This window comes from Rattus norvegicus, chromosome 6 (genome assembly GCF_021556685.1).
Source record: "Rattus norvegicus strain SHRSP/BbbUtx chromosome 6, alternate assembly SHRSP_T2T, whole genome shotgun sequence".
Lineage (NCBI taxonomy): Eukaryota > Metazoa > Chordata > Mammalia > Rodentia > Muridae > Rattus > Rattus norvegicus.
In genome coordinates, this window is record NC_141539.1 from 51,686,223 (window position 1) to 51,708,903 (window position 22,681).

Here is a 22,681-nt window from a genome sequence, read left to right on the forward strand (position 1 = left end):
TGTGTGTGTGTGGGTGGGAGAGCGGGGGGAGAGCAGTTATAATGGTTTTCCTTTGTTCCATTCAGCTGATATGCTAGGCAGTGATGCTCCAGCTCAGAGCCAGAGCAGTGAAGGAGAGGAAGGACTCTTGGTGGTGTACTTTTTACTTCTCCGTCTTCTGTGTAGTCCTTGGGGCTCACACACAAGAGAACTGCCTTCACAGATACTGCACAACTGAGCCAAGGTTTTATAAAATATTAGCGGGATTAGATGGAGCACCACTTGAATGACCCCACACACTTAGGAGACACATAGCCCCTCACTCATCAACCAAGGCTGGTCTACTTAAGAAGAGACAGCAAACCATGGGTAGGTTGTCCCTTTTCCCATAAGCCTTAGTGTTTGCTAAGTATTTATTTGGTGACTCACTTAAAGCCACTGTTTTAGGTAAATGTGTGTTATGACATTGGTTATTTACTTATTTATTTTTAAATTTTGCATATGTGTGTGTGCCTGTGTATGGCTTTGTACGTGGAGGGTGGGCATTGGGTTTTCCTTAGAGCTAGGGTTAGAGGCTGTTGAGAGCCTGCTGACATGGGTCCTGGGAACGGAACCTGGATCCTCTACAAGTGCACTACACATACACACTCTTAACTGTGGAGTCATTTCTTCAGCCCCGGTTGTCGTAATGTTTACGATGTCTGTCTGTGGTAGAGATCGAGACACTCTACTGTCTCCTGCATCTGTATTCCCCTTTCCCATAACTCCCATAACCCCCTCTCTGGGTTTCCAGTTTTAGTTGTAGACCATCAAGGAGGGAACACACAGCCTGAATGTAGAGCTATGTTGTTGTGACTCCTGCCCCTGCATGTGTTTTCCTTTTGTTTTCTTTTGTTTTTGTTTTTGTCTTCTAAGTAGGCAGGATTTTTTAATAGCTTGCTATTACTGAGGCTTTTAAGAACATTGTATATCGTTTTCACAGAAACTTCTCTTTAGAATTGTAAGTCAGTATTTAAGCAAGACAACACACAGCTGGGATAAATGGGTCTTGCCAGTTGAGCAGAAGCTCAGGTTGACTGAGGACTTGGGCTGGGATATTCATGGGATTCATCTTTTTTTCTTTTTCTTTTTCTTTTTTTTTTCCGGAGCTGGGGACCGAACCCAGGGCCTTGCGCTTGCTAGGCAAGTGCTCTACCACTGAGCTAAATCCCCAACCCCATGGGATTCATCTTCTCAGAGCATCAGAGCGCTCTGTTGGGGTGTCGATCGATACAGGACTCTACTACTGCAAAAGATTGTAATGTGTAACCACAGTGTCTCTGTCATAATTTTGTTGTCATCTTGTTCCCCAGGTGACTCTTCATTATATAGCTAGAAGTATAAAATATAAGTTCTTATAGTCAATGGCAATGTCAGTATCTGAAGTCTGATAATATAGTTGCAGTTGCTGGTCCTTCCCCCTGTATTCAGGCTGCTGTTTTTAACATTAACTATGTTTTTGTTAAGACAGGGATTTATTTTTACTTACTATTTTTTTGAAGAAAAAATACGCACATACATGTACACACACACACACACACACACACACACACACACACACACACACACACGTATATTTCCTTGGAAGCTAGAAAAGGGGATCAGATTCTCTGACATCACAGGTAGTTGTGAGAAGTCCTGTGTGGGTACTGGGAGCTTAGGTTCTTCAAGAGCAGCGGGTCTCTACTCGTTGAGCCATATTTCCAGCATTGAACAGTTGGAATTCGTAGGAAGCTGTCCACCTAGGATGTACCAGCAGAGAGCATTGTCTGTGAGGTCCTCAAGTGTTAACCACAGCACCCAGCACAGTTGCAGAGACCCACAAGCACAGCTGTCCTGGGCAGTTTGGAACAGGCAGTGTGAAGCAGGGATTGGGGGTATCCGTCACAGCTTTGGACCGGGTGGCAAACTCAAGTGGAGAAGACGGTTTTGCCGATGCTGATAGACCCAAGGCTATGGATTACTGGAGGAAATGAGGTAGTGGCCCGGGCTCCTCCCACTTTAGAAAAACAGTCCTTGAGAGTAGCAGGAAGATGGCTTTCCATTCCTGTGGGCTACCTCTTAGGTTCCTTGGGAAGCATCATTTCCTATGGAGGAGAGGCCCATGCACTGCCTACCTGTCATCACAGGACCTTAGCACACTCACTATGGATGACTGGAGTCTGTCAGAGAAGGTACTATATCTCCAGTAAATCACGAAGGAAGCATCTTATAAATCCCACATATACCATTTGCAACAAGAAGAAAGTAAACAGTCAATCCTCACCCTAAGTGGCCATTTTGAAAACAGACTGCATTTGTCTGGAAACTATGTAAGTTCTAGTGTTGTCTACTAGCCGAGTGGCTTCCTTAGTCTAGTGTGCTCCTTTCACTGCCTGCCCTGATATTTTGGGACAGGTCATCAGCAGTTGTGGATACTGTGGTATCTCAGCTAACATCTGGCTAGAGCCCTGAGCCCAGCTCTGTGTGTGCTCTGTCCTTGCATGCAGCTGCCTTGTCTGCAGTTGTGTTGCTGGCATTAGGTGTTTAAGGATGGCAGGCATCATCACGCTGTGAGGTAATGGCTTCTTTCTGGCTTCCATGGTTGCTGGGGCCTTTTAGAGGAAGGTGTATCTTTGAAGATAAAAGATTTCCCCAGTCTCTTAATCTTTCCTGGTGGTTTTCAGACATTACAATGTGATGTAGAGTCTGTTTCCCATGGTAGAGACATTCATGAAAAATAAAAGGTGATTGTCTGCCAAGCGTTTGAAGTTTTTGGTGCTTTATTTATGACTCTTTGTATGTCATATTTATGTTTGAGAAAGTTGTGTTTAATTCTTGTAAAGCCTTAAGTTTTCCTATCAAATCTCAATTAATGAAAGGGGAGTCTTAATGACTCTCTCATTTCCAGTGACATATTTGGTTACACTTTTATCAAACATGTAAACTAAGGTTAAGTTTAGAGACACACACCTGTAATCCCAGTATGTGGGAGGCAGAGGAAAAGGGATGGACTGAGAACATGGGGGCTTGAGATCATGATGCCGTCTCACAGTTAAACGAAATAAGAATCATCCTAAAAGGATTTCTGTGTATTTCTAGTGGATTGAAACTTTAATTATGCCCTAAAACATCCTGGCTGTTCCTAATGCTTTATCATTTTCTGTTTGCTGTCTGTGTCCTTAAGTTTTAGGGTTATTTCTTGAAAAGAATGTTTCACCGACTTTTTAAAAATATATTTATTTATTTACTATGAGTGTGTTGGTCGGGGGTCCAAAGGACAGCTTTCAGGAGTCATTCATCTCCTCCCAAGTCTGTGGGCTCTGGGGACTGACTCAGGAAGTTAGGCTTGGAGGCAAGTGCCTTTCCCTCAGAGGTAGCTCCTGGACTAGTGCTGTGCTAGATTTTACAAACTGGCAGTCTGTGGCTGATGAATTAGCTCATTACAGCATGGTGATCGTGGAATCTCTCATCTGATATTATGTGAGCTGTGTTATTCTGCTTTCTTGAATGGTTGTGAGCCTTAAGTAGCCCTTTGCTATACAGTTACTTGGTGCTTTTGGCTCTGTAAGTGGTTATTCTTGAAGGTTATTGTTCACATTGAACATAAAGCTTATGTTAAATAGCTCCTACCTTCCTTCCCACAGTGAAGAAGCGAGAATGCCTCTGTGCCCACACTCCATACATTGTTGGACAGATTTTAAAGCTCACCTTCGTCAACCACAGAATTAAAATTACTTTCCTTATCACAATCCTCCATGTCTAGATGCTATCACAGCTGTTGCCATTGGTTTTTCTTAGCTGTAACCTTCCTTCTTGGTCATGATGACTCTTTTTTGGGTGTCTTAGAAGCTGCCTTGAGAGGGTCTTTGAGGAGCTTTGGGGAGCAGTCCTTATGCTTCCGATAACCTGAGAAAGCCTGTTGTTCTCTTTTGGGTGGGGAAGGTTGAGACAGTGTCTCCCTATGGAGTCTAGACTGTCTGAGATCTCCTCTGTCTTTGTCTCACATGTGCTGGGATTGTGGGCATAGATAAAGCCCATGTTTCTTCAGTGTCTTTCTCTGCTGACTGGGCACCCTCAATGCAACCCAGAATGCACTGCTCTGGACTCCCTGGTTCCTCCAGAGAAACTAGCTTCAGGCTGCTCATAGGTCTGCATTTTTAGATTTTGTCTTTTCTTAGAAGTTCTGTACTTTTCTATAGCTAGTCCAGGAGTGGATTTACTTTCAGTTATGCTGATTGGAAATTGTCCTACTCTCTGACCACAAGAATTGATATCTCTCTCTTACTTAAGATTCTGTAAAGATTTCAGGCCTTAGCATCACTGATTTTCCCTTATACCCCACATAATTGTGGGGCAGCTGTCATAGCACCCTGTCTCTTCTTTACCACCCCTCGGTTTCCTGTGCTATGTCCAGTGCTTTCTTGACATCTTTTTTCCAATCAGTTTCAATCACAGGGATTTTCTGAACTGCTGTTAAATTGCCAAGTCAGATTTTTAAAATAACTGTCATTTTTATTTCTAGATACTTCATTTAATTCTATAAAACAAACAAAAATCCCAAAAGGCTTCTTTTAAAATTTGGCAGTACTGTTGTTCACTCATATCTATATTCCATCACTCGCTTAAACATCTTTAAGATTATGGTGTTTTGAGGTCATTGGAGCTGCAGGTCTGTTCTGTCCTTTCTTTGGCCAACTCTCACTCCAGCTCAGTCTCTTTGGGAGTTTTATCACGTTTTTCATAAGCTCCCAACAGACTGCTCTACCTATACAGGATTGAGGATGACTAGTGGGTGTGTTCCTTTAGCCACAGTGAGTTCTGGGTTCTGGAAAATGCCTGGGGCTGCCTATAGCCTAGGGTGTTTCTCTCTCTCCCCCAGCCAACCCCCTTCCTTCCCTCTCACCTTCTTTCATGTGAAGCACAGTTATTACTTCTACATAAGCAGCAAGGGCAACAGCAGCTCGTGATCTGTTGTGCACAGGTCTCCCCAGACTCAGGAAAGCTGCCAGGGCCTGGGGCTGCAGTTCATTGGAAGACACTTCAGAAGGCACTAGCTTCAGTTCTCTGCAGAGGGAGGGAGACTGATGGGAGGGAAAGGAGGAGGAGGATGGGGGGAGCCGGAAAGGGGCTTGAGAGGTTGAGAGAGGATTGTGTGAGTATGGGGCCTTGTTGTGTGTGCCTCTTGCACTACGGCTGAAAGTAGAACAGCGTCTGTCCATCCAGGAATGCGTTACTCAGGTCAGGATTCCTCAGCAGTTCCTCCCAACCCAAGACACTACATTTCCAGCACATTCTTTTTTTTTTTTTTTTTAAGTTATTTAAAAGGCCAATAGATTGCATCAAACACTAAATATGAAGATAAATACGCTAATGTTCTTAGAAACAGTGTAGGACCCCAGGCAAGCACATTTCCCGGAGAACCAGGTGAGCAGAGGAGGCAGGAGCTCAGTCTTGTTTTCTCGTTTGTGGTTTGGGGTGCTCACTAATTTTTTTCTCAAATCCATCATTATTATTTTATAGAAATGATGAAAACATCTAAGATGGTGGACTTGTAAACTTAGGACTGGCAAGACATGTAGTTGTTAAGAGCATGTACTGCTTGCCCTTGCAGAGGAGCCATGCTGGGAAGCTCACAGCCACCTCTAACTTCAGGAGCATCCGACCCTTCTGGTCTCAGTGGACGCCTGTGTTCATGTACAGCTCCTCCCCGCTACACATAGTTAAAAAGAAGAAAATTTAAACTTTTAACTCAGATTTTGGGAAGTTTCAGCTCTAATTTAATTGAATATATTTTATATGCCTTTAGTTTTTATCCCCGCTACTTCTTGGGACTGGGTTCTTCGGTCTGGTGGCCTGACCATACCCCAGCGTTCTTACTGCTCTGGCCATGCTTCCACGTACTGCGTTACTCATTGCTGCAGCATCCAGTGCATTTGTAGAATTCACATCTAACTGGGCATTCTTGCTTGTGTTTTGATACCTGAGTTTAGTATTTCCTTGTCCCTGTTTTCCACTCAGTAGTCTCTTCTTGGTGTTTTATTGATGCCACTTCTCACCGCACTTTTTTTTTCTATTGAGATCTTGACTCCCTTATCAGTTGCTCTTCCTGTTGTTTTGACAAAATACTCATCTTCCCCAAAGAAAGTCCCCTGACCTACAGTGGAGAAAACCGACTGCTGCAATAGCAGTAACCCCCAAACAAAAGACTCTTACAGTTGGAGGAACAGCCCTTTGTGGTGAGGAAGGCATGGTGGCAGTATGAGGCATGCAGTTGGAAAGCAGAATGATGAGAGCTGGTACTCAGCTCATGTGGTATGAATGAGAGTGGCTCCCATACACTCGTATGTTTAATACTTGATTCTCAGTTGGTGGAATGGTTTGGGAAGGATTAGGAAGTGTGGTCTTGTTAGAGACCATTGAAGGCAGGCTTTGAGGTTTTAAAATGTGTTGTTCCTAGTGTCTCTTTCTCAGCCTCTTACTTGCAGGGTTAAGATGTAAGTGACCAGATATTCCTGCCCTCATTCCTTTGTTCTTCTACCACGGACTCTAACCCTTGAAACTATAAACTCTAGATAAACTCTTCTATAAGTTGTCTTGGTCATCATGTTTTAGAAAAGGAAACTCTCCTTTTTGGTTCAGTCTAGGGTCCTAGTCTATGGAATGGCACTGCCAGTCTGGGCCAACCAACCCGGTGCAGAGATTTCTTTACAGACATCCTCCAGGGCTTATCTTTTAGGCCCTGTAGATCCTGCCAGGCTGACAGTCAGTGGTCACTACCTGTCCTATTGCTTCTGTCACTGTCATAAACACATGACCAAACGCAATCTGGGGAGGAGTGCACTTATTTCATCTTGTAGGTCACAGTCTGTCACTGAGGGAAGCCAGGGCAGAAGCTCACAGAAGGAACCTAGAGGCAGAAGCTGAAGCAGAGACCATGCTGCTTACTATTTTTCTTCCGTGGCTTGTTAGCTAGCTTGCTTTCTCATACCACCCAGAACTACCTGCCCGGTGGTGATACCAGCCACAGTGGCCCTTCCACATCAGTCTGGTCAAGACAGTGCCCGCAGACTTGCCCACAGGCTCTAACTTACGATTGCGTCTTTCCTCAGGCTCTCAGAGTAGCTCACCTATTCTCCCTCTTTAGATGGTGCTCCACCACAGCCTCAGACATGGAAGTCAAGACAAAATTCTTCTCCACTGCTGACCACTCATGAAGTAAGAAGTTAACAGTTCATCGTAACCCTCAGCATCTTAGGCTTGCAAGAGCTGTGGTCATGTCCTATGGGTAGACTGCCAGCCTCTTCCCCAGGGATGCCTGATTACCTTTGCCTTTTCTTGCTGGGAAGTGGCAGCTGGGGCCCTAGACTGCTTGCTCCTCTTCACTCTGCCACTCTTCTCCTTGACTGTGAGTTCCTGCCTTAGAATTCTGAAAACAAACTCAAAGAAAATAAATATTGATTTGTATTGTGCTGGTGGGGTGTGTGGGTTGTACACACACGCCATGGTGTGCTTCTACTCTATGCATGGCACAGAGGTGTGCAGAGGGCAGAGGACAACTTGTAGGAGTCAGTGATCTTCTGCCACATGGGTTTCAGGTTGCCAAGTTTGGTAGCAACCACTTTACTCACTTAGTCATCTTTATGTGCACTCCTCCCCCCATCAGACTTTTAAAGGACCCATATAAGTTACACTTCCTCAGAATAGAAAATAGTGTCTATGTAGGGGATAAACATGTCCTTAATGGTTCCAATAGAGCCATCTTTCCTCGCTCAGGCTTTAATCCAGGAGCCTTGGTCGTCATACAGAGGTCTCAGTCCCAACTGTCTCTGTATGTCTACAGCTTAGTTTCCTCTTCTGTGTGAGACTGGGGTCTCCAAGGGCCCAGTACTGATAGGGAAGCTGTGTTCACACTTGGCTCCTCTGGTTAGCCTTTGCTCTTGCTTGTGTTCTTCGTGTCTTTTGAAAGTAAGCTGTGTATTTAATTCAGTGTCTAGTAACTTTATGGACAGTGCACAGTGATTTTATGTCTAGTAACTTTATAGCAAATTGTTGTCAGTGTTGCTAACATCAGAAGTCCTTGGCTCTATTGCCAGTTGATAACTAAAATGAACTGTTGAACACACTAAGATAAAATTAATTTCAATCCTTTGCATCTGTCACTAGCCTTCAGTTGTAGATGTCAAGCTGCTTAGTGTCATTTTCACCTGGACATGTCTCGATCTCTTAGACACAACCCAGTCTAACCATTCTCTGAATTACTCATGTCTGTGAAGGCCCACCTGCTTAAGAGATTAAGCTTGATCACTGGCGTCTAGAAACCATACTATTTCAGAAAGAAGGGCCTCATCCAGGACGTTGGGACTCCTTCATTCTGGCAGATACTAGGACAACACAGGTCTTAGTCACTGAGAGTCACCGTGGAGCATAGGCAATGCACATCAGGCCTTAGGCACAGCTGGCAACAGCGGAGCTGGGCTTCCTGGGCCTGATGGGTAGTCACATATGCTCTGAATGGGGCCAGGCCTGTATAGTCCATGTCTTAGTCAAATAGCCTGCCTATCAATGGGTGAAGGGCATTGTTTCCGACTGTCTCCTTCTCTGGAGAGTGTGGGTGTCCAGGTTGTCTCTCTGGCTTTTGTCTCCTAGGATTTCCCTCCAGTCTCTTTGAGCAGCCCTCCTATGTAGTAGCTGCTAGAGCCGTGTTTGAGACAGATCTCTGAAAGCTGAGGGTGGGTTCATTCTTAGTCCCAGGCTTCAGGATGCCCTGGTAAGCAGAGACACAGAGCATTGTGTAGGAGAGTCCCAATTGAGCACACTCCTTCGCTACCTTCTTGAAGTGATAGTACTTACAGAGCATGAGAATTCCACTGGGGAACAGGTGGCTGCATTTACCTGTGCTGTGGCCCACGCTCACCATGTGACACAGTCCTCCTTGGGTCATGGAGTTTCTTCTCTTTCAGGAGGACCAGGGTTAGATCTTCCAATAGCTTCCCATGTACTAGAGTTGCAGGCCTCCACTGCCATGTCTGGCTTGGGCTGTTTCTTGACAGGTGAAGGTGTGTGTAAAGGGCACTCACCACTTGGCTTTCAGAGACCTCAGCATCTAGCTGTGTTTATTCCATTGAATATGTCCAGGGTTGTTCCCTGACTCTGTGGATACCAGTGTGATGCTGCATGCTAAGATTCAAGCATAACTACCAGCTTTGAAGGTCAGTGGGTGGAGCCCCACTAACAGCAAGTGAAGTGGTACCTTCTAGACCCCAAAAGGCCATAAGTAGTTGGCTTTTTAGTGGCAAAAAAAGCCCCCTGCTGCTCCAGGCCACTGGTCCTAGAAGCATCACTGTAATAGTTGATCTCTGCATGGGGCCTACTTACCACCACTGTGTACCTGCTTTCCTTGGGCATCTAAGGAAGCCCCCCTCTCCCAGTGGCTGCTGTTAACCAGGCACTATGAGGTCTTTGGCAGCCTGCTGGTCTGTGCATTCTGGTTTGGGTGTAAAGCAGCAAACAGCAAAGTTAAACAGCGAAGTTCAGTGAAGGATTACTAGAGAGGAAAGTAGCTGACCTCGCGCAGAGGGAGACTTGGTGCAGTGCCAGGATACCTACGGAAAAGAGACCTTGAAACAGTGCTGGGCCTGTGGAGTAGTGTCGTCCAGGTCTAGGAGGGCAAAAAAAACCTGGGGCCAGAACTTGTCTGCCTCTTCTGGGCAAGCCATTGACCGCTTTTCAAAAGTACATGGGGTGCAGAGGTTTGGGAGCCTCCTTGCAGCCTTCAGTGGGAATGGGAACCCTGGCATGGGTACAAGGCCTTCTAGGACTGCTGTGGGCAAGAAGTGATCCACACTGTCTCTGTGTAGAGAGGCTTGGGAAATAGCTGACCAGACCAAAGCAGAGGGTACAAAGAGACCTAGGATAGAGACCCACTTAAAGGCTTGCATTGTGCTAGCCTTTCTCCCTGCAGTCTCCTTCCAGTGTCTTTCCTAGGAGCAGTGTGCACAGAACAGAGGGTGCTAGTGAGGTTAGTATCAACAATTGGAAGTTGGTAACAGGATGTGGATACAGAAGCTAGAAAGGACCAAAGAGGCGAGGCTCTGAAGGCCACATGGTCCCACATTCTTCCTCCTGTCCTTTTATGCCAATCTTAGCTTATGGACACACAAAACAGGCAATCGGCCAGACTTGGCCAGTACTTACTGCTTCAGCCCCTGGCCAGCTTCCGTGGAGAACTCAAGCAATGATACAGGCCTATAGCAGGACAGTGTGTGCGTACCTGGCCCCGCTAGATAATAATAGGTGGCTCTGAGGACCCTTTCCAGTTGCTGTGGTGAAAATGAAGAGCTGCGGCAATCTCAGTGTTAAATGGCCTGTGCTCTTTTGTGTGGCAGTGGCACACCTGGACTGCACCCCCTGCTGGAGAACCTGGCTATTTGCATTTTTCTCTACAAACTCTGAGCCATCCATGATGTAGTGGTTGGTGCCTTTGACCGGCTGTTTTCTAAGCTAAACTTCTTGGGACTTTCCTGTCCCCCTGAATATGACTGACTCTCCTGCGTACCAAAGGTGGGATGCTGCCAGGAAGAAAGGATTGGCTTGCAAGTGTCTGGGCCTCTTTTCTGATATACACTCAGGAATTAGGGAAGTAAGTGCTGGTTGGACTAAGCCTCTGTGAGCTGGATTTGAGACAGAGCACTGCAGTCCCACGTTAGCACAGATCTATGTGTCCAGTCTGTAGGAATTGGCAGAGTCCACTCTAGAGGCAGTGCTTACAGGTCTAGCTACTTCCTTTCTTTGAGAGAGCTGGGGTCATCCTGAGACTGAGGGCTTGGTCTGTGACTTGTCTTAGGTGAGGAATGGAGCAAAAGGCCATGACTGTTCCTGATCACTTAGGACAGTGCTCTGCTGGGACCTGCAGTGAATCATGTGGTGCTTGAGTGCTCCAGAGCTGCTGGGTAGAACTCTTGTATTGCTGATGACATCCTTTCTCTCTCACACCCACTTTGCAGCCAGTCTTTCCACTGTGAGCAGGAACTTGTGCACCTGTCACCTGCACAGAAACTTCAGAGTTGCCTGTGCCCTATTCATCTGCCTGGAAAGGGACAAGTGCCAAACAAGGGGACAGACCTAATGCTATGCTGGGATACCTACAACCCTGTCCTTTCACTGTAGTCAGTCTATGTAACCCTTATACTTATTGTGCCTTTTGCATGTGACCACATGTCTGAAGCACCCTGGAGGCCGCTGGAGAAGGTATTTTTAGTGTTAGGTGCCAAGGTACAGCGGGAGCTATGCCTGTGTCAGGTGATTGCCTCGGCTGGATTTCGTCTCACTCACCTGCCTGGTCCGCACCAGATGCTGAGGTGGCTGTAGTCTCTAAAAATAGCCCTTAGATTCTGAATATGCTCATTATGCAGCAGCCTGTGGAAGCCTCCTCCTCCTCCTCCAGCTGGGGATCACACCACGTCCCCCAGCCAGGGCATTGTTAGCCCTTTAGCAAGCTGGCTGCAGCTGCTATTCAGCCCACAAAGGCTCTAATCTCCTTTGAATTCCTCTAAGCCTTTTGACTCTAATCCCTTACAGCACGCAGCACACTCCATGGATACAGTTGGCGCCTCAAGTATGCCTCTTCCATTCATTTTGCCCTGATTATCTTTTTATCTCATTAAGTGCTTTTAGCTCTTGTGTTTCATATAAAAAAAAGTAGAAGCGTCAAATTGGTCTTAAAGACATAACTTAGTATTTTCTCTTTTAAAGCAGTGGACTTTTCTGAGGCAAGGGGCTCTATTTTATTCCTGATGCTGGTAATATCATGAACCTCATGAACTTGGAAGAGTCGGTTACCTTCATCCAGCCTCAGTTTCCTCGTCGCTAAAATAGAGAGGTCACATTATTGGGTGACAATTGGATTGCTTTCGAGCTTAGCTGTGCTGTGACTCTGGCTCTGTATCAACACGCACAGGGCTGCTGTGTGCAGCAGTGCTTATTTGTTTGTGTCCAGAGGCTGTGCCTGCCGCCTCGGCTTCACTGTATATAGGGCCAATGCCTAGTGCCCTGGCTTGGTTGTATGCAGATCCTGTCTCTTGTGGTGGCCTGCTTCTGTCCAGAGGCTGTGCCTGGTATGCTGTGTTGTTTGCACACAAACCTTATCTCTTGTGCCATGCCAAGGCTTTGTTTTATAGAGGGTCTGTGCCTGGTACCCTCTGTAAGCTCCTGGTCATGGTCATATTAATCCTGGCCAGGTGTTTACATCATAGGACCTTGTTTCAGGCAGGCGTTACTATAGAGATGAAAGCCCAATCAATGCCTCCCTGCTTATTAGAGCCCATCGCTTCTGAAGGTGGGCTTTCCTCCTTGAAAGTACGTCTGCTTCTTTGATACCCACTGGATGTGCACTGTCTGCTCTGCTGAGAAGCATGCAGCTATGGAAATCCTCCGAGTTTCAGAACCAATTTGTGTGTCTCTGTGGCATACCTCCTGTATTCCTTGCTTAGCTCTGTTTACCTTAAATTTCATCTGCTTCTGAGGATGCAGAGTTTCCTGTAGTGCCTACTGTTCCCTTGGACTGACACCACAGTTCTTAGTAAGCTGCTTTTATCTCTAGGGCCACGGTGCTGGCAGATGCTGCCAGAGTGAGACACCTGCAGCTTTCTTGTCTCCCTGGTGTATTTGTGTGTTAACATCTTTCTATGAGTAATTTTGGACATTCTTGAACCCATTAAAATTTCAGTATCAGCTTTGGAACAGAAGTTGTAATTTTTCAAAATAAATTTACATACACTTGACAGTCCTTTTTGCCTTTTTACTTACTAATTTTTAGAGAAATGTATTGATTCACAACACTTTCCTTTATTTTCGAGATTATAATATAATCATATCACTTCTCCCTTCCCTTTCCTGCCTCCAAACCATTCCATATACCCCTTCCTTGCTCTCTTTCAAATTTATGTCCTTTTTTATTCTTGTGCATGCATATTCATACACGCTAAATACTCCCTGCTCAGTCTGTACAGCGTTGCTCCTGTGTACATTTTCAGGGCTGACAGTTTGGTGCTGGGACTGATAAAGGATGATTTGCAACATTTTGCCAAGTGTCTGATAAGGTTTGTTTATGTCCACTGCACAAACAAACTGGTCAGACCCTGGGATGGGGACACTAGTGTCGCCCTCCACCCCTAGGCACTGCCAGCAGTATATTTATGTTACCTGAGGTATATAAAGTAGTTATGCATACCAAACATTTCACATTCATAAAGAAATTGCTTTTAAAACAATTCCCTGGTATACATACAATTTAGCTATGTTAAAGACCGAAAAACCCCATGCATGAGGTGGATGTGCTTATTTATTTTCACACAGAATTGAGTATCGGCTGAATACTTGTTACTGGAGGATGTAAGGCATCTTCAACATTATTCCAAAGTTGATCACTGTTTTGATTTCATGTTCATCATGATCAATGCTGAGAAGACAGCTTTGAAAAAAATACATAGTTCAAAACAGCAGAAGCACATTCAGGACTTTTCTAAAATTGTTGTAAACCCTATCCTAATCCCTAGCCAAAATGCATTGAATGATTTTCGATTTTCTTTCTCTCTTTCTTTCTTTCTTTCTTTCTTTCTTTCTTTCTTTCTTTCTTTCTTTCTTTCTTTCTCTCTCTCTCTCTCTCTCTCTCTCTCTCTCTCTCTCTTTCTTTCTTTCTTTCTTTCTTTGTGCCTGCCTGCCTGCCTGCCTGTGTGTCCAGTGTCTGTGTATGTCTATGTTATGCCATGTGTGTACTTTTCTAGGCCAGAAGAGGGTGTCAGATCCCCTAGAGCTGGAGTGGTTGTGAGCTGCATGATGTGGGTCGCAAACCAAATCAGGTCCTCTGCAAGAACAGCAAGTACCCTAACTGCAGAGCAGTCTCTCCAGCTCCACTTTGAATGATTTTGGTTGAGACTCTATCAGTAACTCAAGCAATGGTTTACAAAGTCAAGCAATATAAGGCACATGCTGAGGGATGGTGGTGAAAAACATTAAGTCTTTGCTTCCCTATGAATGTTTGAGGAAAATGGATGGAAGTGGAAAATACATTACGTGAGGCTACCTGGGCTTAGGAAGGAAACATTACATGTTATGTCTCATGCGTACCCTAGTTTGTCACTTTTTAAAATCAAGTTTTATTTATTGTGTGTCTGAGAATGTGGAAGTCAGAGGAAATTTTTTCCAGAGTTTGTTTTTTCCTTGGGATTTGGATGTAAAACTTGGAACTGTGGGGCTGAGACATCTCTCCTTCTCTCCTCTCCTCTCCTCTCCTCTCCTCTCCTCTCCTCTCCTCTCCTCTCCTCTCCTCTCCTCTCCTCTCCTCTCCTCTCCTCTCCTCTCCTCCTTTCCTCTCCCCTCCCCTTTTCTCCCCTCCTCTCTCCTCTTCTCTCAGTGTATCCCTGGCTGACTTGGAACTAGCTTTGTGGACCAGGCTGACCTCAAACTCAGAGATCAGTGTGCTTCTGCCTCCTGAGTGCTGGGATTAAAGGTGTGCACTACTGTACCCACTTCCCTTAGTTGTCATATATGTGTATTTCTGTGAGAGTGTGTAGGTAGGCCAGGAAACTGGGAAAGTGCTCATGAGAAATAGAAAATGAGGCTGTGAGGGGAGGGGAGGGCTGGCAATAGGACTTGTACTGTGAGCGTGGATGTGGAACGCAGCTGCAGTGGTCGGACATGTGCAGTGGAATGCCATTCAGCCTGGGAAACAGGCAGATCCTAACTAATGAGACCTGGGGTGAGTGTGGCCAACATTGTACTAGGTGTAACAAGCCAACACAGAAGAACAGCTCTCATTATCCCATTTCATCCAGTGATAGAGCCAAGGGGATAAGGGTTAACCAGGGGCCAGGCTGGGCAAAAGGGAATGCTGGTGTAAAGACAGATTTCACTAAGACAAGAGGGAAAGGTTCATAGTGACCAGAGGTCTATTGTTTACCTGAAAGTCAGTAAAGGAGGAGATTTTAGGGGGTAAAGTAATGCTTATATTAATTTGGTTCCATTTTTTTCATCTCAGTGCTTACACAGTTCAGAACACAATATTGTCTGTTATAAATGCATGCATCTTCTGATAACTAAAAGTAAAGATGCTACACTGTCCCTGCCACTTGCTGGGGCACAGTGATGTTTGGTGCTCACAGCTAAAGCGATGCTGGGCCACCCTCTGCAGAGCCTGACCATCTTTGATAGGTGGTGTGATGGAGACAGTAGCTCCTGGGTCAGGAGCATATTCAGTAGTTCAGTGGCTTTTCTGCTCAGATTCTGCATGTGTGAATATACTTGGGGGCATCAGTGCACTGACTGGCTCAGAGCCCAGGGACAAACTCAAGCCTAGAGTAGGTGTCAGTTACAGTGAGAATAAGAGTACTCTTTGATGGTAGATGGGACCTGGAGCATCTGCTTGTCACCAGGTGAATATCTAGTCCCTATTCTGGTGTATCTTTTCTTTCTAGCCCACTGACCAGCCAGCAAGTCATGTCATGCCTTGAGCATATGCCAGCTCTGCTTGCATGGCTCGAGGACAGAGCAGTGTTTAAGGTCTTGTTCTGAGTGGTTTCTTCCTTGTCTGTCTGGTCCATAGTTCCTGAGAGTGAGTGCTGGTGCCTCCTGTGTAGCTTCAGTTTTATCTCTAAGCTGAGCTCTCCCTGTTGATTCACCAGCTCTGCCTTTTCCTCTTCCCAACTAAGTGTGTAGGTTCCTAAGACCCTGTGTGCAGGTGGCTCCAGCCCTGTGTGCATGGGACACTGGGTCATATCAGGCCTGGGCTCTACTACATGCTTTTACATGTTCTCTTGTTCAACCTGGCTCTGGGTGGACATTTCTAACCTGCCTTGCTTCAGAACTGGTGCATAGGACTGAGCTGGTCTCATGAGTGACATGGGGCACATGTTGGCTCATGACCTGGAGACACCTTTGACCCAGCAGTGTGGTCAGAGCTGTGTTCCAAAAGACACATTGCTGGAGATAGAGGACCTTGCTTCAGGATCTGAAGACGGTGTTGGACTGTTCCTGTGCTTGCCATGAGGTTCATGCTGTTTGTGTCTTCCACTGAAGTGCTCCATACTGCAGGGCCTCCAGATGGCATGTGACAGGGTCATCTCCTCCCTGTCTGAGCTTTTTATAAGGCTTTTCTGGTCCTCAACTGGCAGCCCCTTGTGCCTTTGCTGGGCTGGCTGTAGAGTAAGGCCTCCGGCTCTGTGTTTCCTTTCCATGGAGCAGAGACAGAGCTCTCACTTCTCTCTGGATGTCCTGGCCCCTGAATCTGGGTGACTACATCTCCTGCCCCTGAGGCCTTCTGCATTTTCCTCCTGCCTGGTTAGCATGTCACCAACCACTGGTTAGTGTGATGTCTTGTGAGGTTGTCGGTAGGCCTCGGACTGTATTCCAGAGGCTGTAGGGGAGCAGACACAGCTCTGTGGAAAACTGTACTCTGCTTTCCACTGTCTATGTATGTATCCAGTTTTCAGCCTTCCTTTTGCTTTTCTGGGAGAGAGTAGGCTGAAGTCTCTACCACCCTCTGGCAGTATGAGGGGAGCCAGCAGTTTCAAAAGCTCCGTGACTACGTAGGCCACAGTCATGGACATCCCCCAAACTGCCTTTTCTGTGGATCTCATTTTATATGCATGGACTGTGGAGAAGACCCAGAGTGGCCCACTCTCAGAGGACCGTCTGTAAGTAAAATCCAGAACTTTACTTGACATTTGGCCTACAAGGGTCATGGCGACACCTTGGATCTCCACGTGGTAGTGTGAGAACACATCTCTCTGGGTAGGCCTTGCCATATCTAGGTGTTTGTAACTCTTTGTCCAGTGATTGACCATTCAAGTGAATGACAGCAGGTGCTTCTGACTGGAGTGATTGTTATGGCTTATACTATTTAGGACTGCAGGCTCCTCACCCCTGGGCTGCTGTCTCTGTAGTCAGTGGGTCCAGGTTTAAACTGGCTCAGCTGAGCCCAGGTCAAGGCTGCCTTCTCTAAGCTTTCTGCTCACTCACTCTCACCCTTTTCATTGTATCTGTCTACACACACATGTGCATGCATGTTAGGCAGGGAACACTGCTGATGGACACTGTCTGTGTCCCTGGGATTGCCCCTGTGAGAGCCACCTCATTTTCATCCCCTCAGTTCTCCTCCAGTCCATCACTATGCTCAGGCCTTCCTGACTTTTGCTGCAGCAGTCTACACATGGCCACTAGAGGAAGGACCAGGCCTAATTGCCAGATGGTTGGAAGTTGCCGAAAAGCTTGAGCAGGCTCTCTTAAGATGGGGATTGTTGGGTCATCTGGTGTTTTGGAAGTGTGTATGCTGTTTTCTCACTCTTCAACCCGTGAGAGATCTGGTTCTTCAACTATTCGCATACTCAAAGTTGTCCTTTTTGCATTAGGCATTTGCTGTCCTGCTGAGTTTGGTGTGTCTTCAATCATATTTTGCAGTTCTCTAATTACTCAGTGTGGAGCATCGTTCCTGGAACATGCTGACCATTTATACATCTTCATTTCTCAAGTTTCTCATTCAGTATGACACCCATTTAAAACTGTTTTAAAACTGTGCTGTCTGTTTTATTACAGAGCTGAAAGGTTCTTTATAACTTCTGGACACAGCCCTTAGTAAGTTCTATATAATATAATGTTTCTCCCTTTTTTTGCTTTTCCTCCTTTGTTTTGATTTTTTTAATAGAGTTATATTTTGATGAAGCTCAAATAATAGTGTGTTTTGTTTGGTGAGTAGATATTCTTAATTTTAATGTTGCTTGTTGTCTGTCTTTCCCCTAGTGGCCAGTGTGCCTCTGCTGTTGAAGTTGTGAGGGCGGTAAGTGTGCACCTGCACACCCTTGTCCTGGCTCCTCTTATACCTCCGCCTTCCATCAACTGCACTTGGGGTTTGTGCTGTTACGGAAGGGAGAGGGTGCCTTTCTCATATGGATACAGAACTGACTTAGCAGTGCTGAAAGGCACTCTCATGCAGAGGGATTTTTGCTGCACACCAAGTGACTGTCTTGACAGAAGTCTTTTCTTGTCCTCCTCTGGACCACTTGCCATCTGTACCCACAGAAAAGTGGCATCTGACATGTAAATCACCCCATTCTGTTTTTCTTTCTCAAGATTATTGGGTATCTGTGTTTTGCACATTCTCCCGCAGGTTGTTTGTTTTGTTCTTGTGAGACTAGGTTTCCCTGTGTAGCTTTGGCTGTCCTCAAACTTACTCTGTAGATCACGCTGGACTGGACCTCAGGGTCTGCCTCCCTCTGCCTCTGCCTCTGCCTCTGCCTCTGCCTCTGCCTCTGCCTCTGCCTCTGCCTCTGCCTCTGCCTCTGCCTCTGCCTCTGCCTCTGCCTCTGCCTCTGCCTCTGCCTCTGCCTCTGCCTCTGCCTCTGCCTCTGCCTCTGCCTCTGCCTCTGCAGTGCTGGGGTTAAAGGTGTGAGCCACCTCTTCCCAACTCTCATGCAAGCTCTTGATTTCTACTCCCCATAAATTTTACACAGTGCTCAGTAGCTTCTGTCCATGAGCATGGGCTGTTACACTACTTGTTTACTTGTTAGCTTTTTCTTGTCAGCGTTGTTTATACAGAGAGAGAGAGAGAGAGAGAGAGAGAGAGAGAGAGAGAGAGAGGAGAGGAGAGGAGGGGAGGGCAGGGGAGGAGAGGGGAGGAGAGGAGGAGGAGGAGGAGAGAGAGATTTTTAGTTAAAATATTACTTGTTTTATTATTTTTAGCTGTGTGTGTGCAGGCGGCTGTTGAGGTTAGAGGTACAGGTAGTCGTGAGCTACTTGCCGTGGGTGCTGTGGACAGAGCTCAGGTTTTTTGGAAGAGTGATGCTTTTACCTGTGAGCCCTCTCCTTAGCCCACAGTGCTGTTCTTCCGCACTGTTTTAAATGGTTCGTCTTGCTGCTGATAACCAGTAGATAGACGGCCAAGTTTCGTCTCAGTGTTCAGCTGCTGTGCTCTACAGGGTGATGCAGATTCAGGTGCATCTTCTAGCTAGCAGTGGCAGTGCGGTTTCTTCTCTCTGTCTCGACCGAGATGAGGCCGCTTTCCTTCTAACATGTTATGTGGCCTTGGCAGTGCGAGGCTGCCCCTTCCCGTTCTCAGGGGCAGTTCTACACTCCATTGACAATGCTTACGTTTCTGTAGAACTTTCCTTTTGCTTCCAGCTCTCTCTCCTCCCCCATCGTTTCCATCCTCTTGTCTTTTCCTTCCCCTATAAGTAAACTTTCTTCCACTTCTAGTCTTCAAAGACTGTTGCTGACACAACACTGAATTGTGCTGGTTGTTTCTGTATTTTTGGTGATCATACTTTCCCCCCCTTTAGCATGTTAATGTGATATTAGCTTGCTTAATTCAGAATCAACTTCATTTCCTTATTTATTGTTTTAATTATTTCATTCAAGTGTGCATTCATTCATTTGTGTGTGTTGGTGACACACTTAGAGCATAGTGTGCATGTGGAGGTCAGAGGACAGCTTGCAGGAGCTGATTCTTTTCTTCCATTCTGTGGGATCTGAGAATTGAACCCAGGTTGCCAGCCTTGAAGGCATTAGTGCCTTTACCCACTAAGCCATCTTCTGGCCCAGCCTTATTTCCATGGTGATGCTATTTGCATACACCATTGAGCTTTATTTGTTATTATTTTTATATCTATTAGTGAGGTAGGACCATAGGATATTTTATAATTCCTTCTAGATTCTTGCTATTTAGTAGGTGGCCTTCCTCCCCGCATCCTCCCTCCTCCCCGCATCCTCCCTCCTCCCCACATCCTTCCTCCTCCGTGCTCTCACCCTCCTCAGTCTTCATTCCCTCTCTCCTTCCTTCCTGTCCTCCCCCTCTCCTTTCTTCCCATTTTGAGATAGTATCTTATTATGTAGCACAGCAAATTTTGAATTTTCAGCCTTTTCCTTCTCATTTGTAAGTGCTGGGGTTATAGGCAGGAGCTGTATACCTGGTCTCTTGTCTTTTGTTTAAATGCTTGGAAAGATTTGTGTTGTAATTAGCTGAGCTTGTGGTTTCTGTGTAAGAATTAATTTTACAATTCATTCATTTACTTAATTTGTGTGTGTGTGTGTGTGTGTGTGTGTGTGTGTGTGTGTCTGTCTGTCTGTCTGTCTGTGTCTGTGCATGCACAGGTATGGAGATGAGAAGACAATTTGTAGGAGTTGACTCTTTCCTTCTACCATCTGAGTCCCAGGAATTGAACTCAGTCTTAGGCTTGAGGGCCTGTGCCTTCACCAACTGGCCATCTCTCCAGGCCTAAAATAGATCCTTGTTCAGTCAGAAAGTTTATTTCTTCTGTTAATTCTGTTAAATGTTTGTCTTTCTGTGAATTTACTATTTCACTTGAATTCTGAGTATCCTTAATATGAATCTAACATCTGTGTGATGCTTTACAGTGTTTGTATCTGATGTGACATCACCTTTCCCTCAAGATACTGCTAGCCCGTGCCAGCCTTCATTCCTGCTCTAAGAACAGACAGCAGGCCTTGCTCTTCTTGTTTGGATTTTGTGTATATTTTCTTGTTTGTGCCAAGACAGGACCTTTCTATATAGCATATGGTGTTTCTGCCTCAGCCTCCCTGATGGAGGGCAGGTCTGGGCCACTGTGCCTGACTTTTTTCCTAACCTATTCTTTTGTTTATCCAGCTTCTGTAGGCAGCCAGGTGCTGCTGGTGTGAGCCTGAGTGATGTGAGCCAGCTTGCTGTAAGCTTTCCCCATTGCTGCCTAGAGTCAATTTCCTTGTGTGTGAGGTCATTTGGCCCTGAGCCATCTGCTTTCCATCTCCTATCCGTCTGTCCATGTGGGTATATGTCTGTAAAACAAAGTAGGAGAAAAACACAGGAAGAAAAGCCAGAGTAAATAAAAAAGAAAACACACAGATTCAGTTTTATGAGGAGTGATCCAGGATGGTATGCATGGGAAGCAAGTGTAGCCTATCAACAGTATCCCCTTGACTGCTCTACAGTTGCTCTCTGTTGTGTCAGGTAGGCTCAGGTGTGGTATTAGCTCAGGCTAATAACACAGGGTACACAGAGGAAGGACATTCAGTCAGCAGAGTGGCCCTGCCGGCTGGTGTGGGTTTTGAAGGGAGTGGAATTACTATGCCACAAGCACAGTTTCATTACTTGCTGCCTTGATCAAGGGCTCTGGTGAGCAGCCAGGGTGAGACAGATGATCCCTGCAGAGAGCATCTGCTTTCACACCAGGGACCTGACCTAGAGGACTCCACAGAACAACTGCTTGGACATCTCATGACCCTGCCACCACCCCACCCCCTATCCTGGTCACTCCACAGAGCAGTTGCTTTCCCACTGAGGCCAAGCCCTCCAGTGGCTCCACAGAGCAGAGTTCACATTAGGGATCATTCATTGAGGTGATCTTTAAGGCAAAAGGATGCTGTTTAGCACATTTCCGGTGAGTGGTGGTGCTGCAGTCCCAGTACCTGGGAAGTGGAACCTGGGTTATCAGGAGTTCAAAACCATCCTTAGCTATATAGCTAGTTCAAAGCCTGCTACATGCGACTGCCTCAGAAAACAGAAACAGCAATGAAACCAAATCAAACTAAAACCAAATGGAAAGCAAGTTTTAAAAGTATATCTCAGAATCTAATTAAAATCATATTTTTAAACACCCTCTCTTCTAAGACATTTTCTAGAGTGTCCAAGGCCTGCCTTGACTGTGCCTGGAGAGCTGTGAGGCCACTCTCTCCAGATGAGTTTATTTCCTATATCTACACATGATTTTTCAGGTTGCTCTAGGAATACCCAGATCCCTGGAGTACCTTAGAATACTGGGTGTCCAGGATCTGAGAATGGTAGGAAGCCACCCGCAGTGGGAGCTGGGAGGAAGGGTCGCGTTCACACAGGGTGCTGTGCAGGTGCCCTGGTCCTGGCTGCTCTGCTCCTGCGATAGCTTGCCAAGAGGAGCACACGTGGATTTCAGCTCCTGGCACTTGTGAGCAGTCCTGCCCTCTGTCCCCAGACACAGGTCATTTCAGGCAAACCAAGGCAGAACATTTGACAAATGAGGACATCTCAGTGATTGACATTTGTTTGTGATTCCATGAAGCTGTGAATAGAACCCCAAGAGTGGCCTGGCAGTTACGGCAGTGCCTTTATCTGGTCCCTTTCTTAAAATCCACTGTCAGAGAACAGGATGGAAGAGTTGAGGAGGCTAAGCTCTCTACAGCAGCCTACAAGCCAGGGGTGGGGGGTTCCCTGCTGCTCAGGGCTACCTGCACGGTAGTGTTTCCGGGAGCAGCGTGCCCTGCGTATAGGCTGGCTAAGTGCTGAGTGTATGTGGGACGGAGCTTTGCTGACATTTTTCTTTTGCTTAGCTTCAGACAGTCGAGTCCAGGCATGTGCAGCCGTGTGGAGGATGCCCAAGGAATTAGAATCCGGTAGCCACGAGTCCCCTGAAGACCCTGCAAGCACTGCGCAGACCCTGGAGCTGCTCTGTCACCTTGACAACGGGGCCCAAGGCAACGTGGCCTGGTAGGATGCTACATATTTCATACACGGGGAAGAAGCCTAGAGGCTGCTCAGGTGCTGTGTGGGCATAGCTTTCTTCACTTCCTCCAGTTTCTCCCCCTTGCTTCCCACTTGTGTTACTCTTTCTCTACAGAGATGTTTGTACGGCCTGTAACTTTTAGTCCTAGATGTTATCTAGGATACCCA

General features: G+C 46.2%; 1 protein-coding gene across 1 annotated transcript in view; it reads left to right on the forward strand.

Moving 5' to 3' along the window:
* Nucleotides 1–22,681, forward strand: part of Eipr1 (EARP complex and GARP complex interacting protein 1) — a 113,720-nt gene that overhangs the window by 52,884 nt on the left and 38,155 nt on the right. Inside the window, 1 exon segment of the mRNA NM_001012192.1 lies at nt 22,342–22,498. Within this exon segment, the coding sequence (NP_001012192.1) occupies nt 22,342–22,498 (157 nt within the window).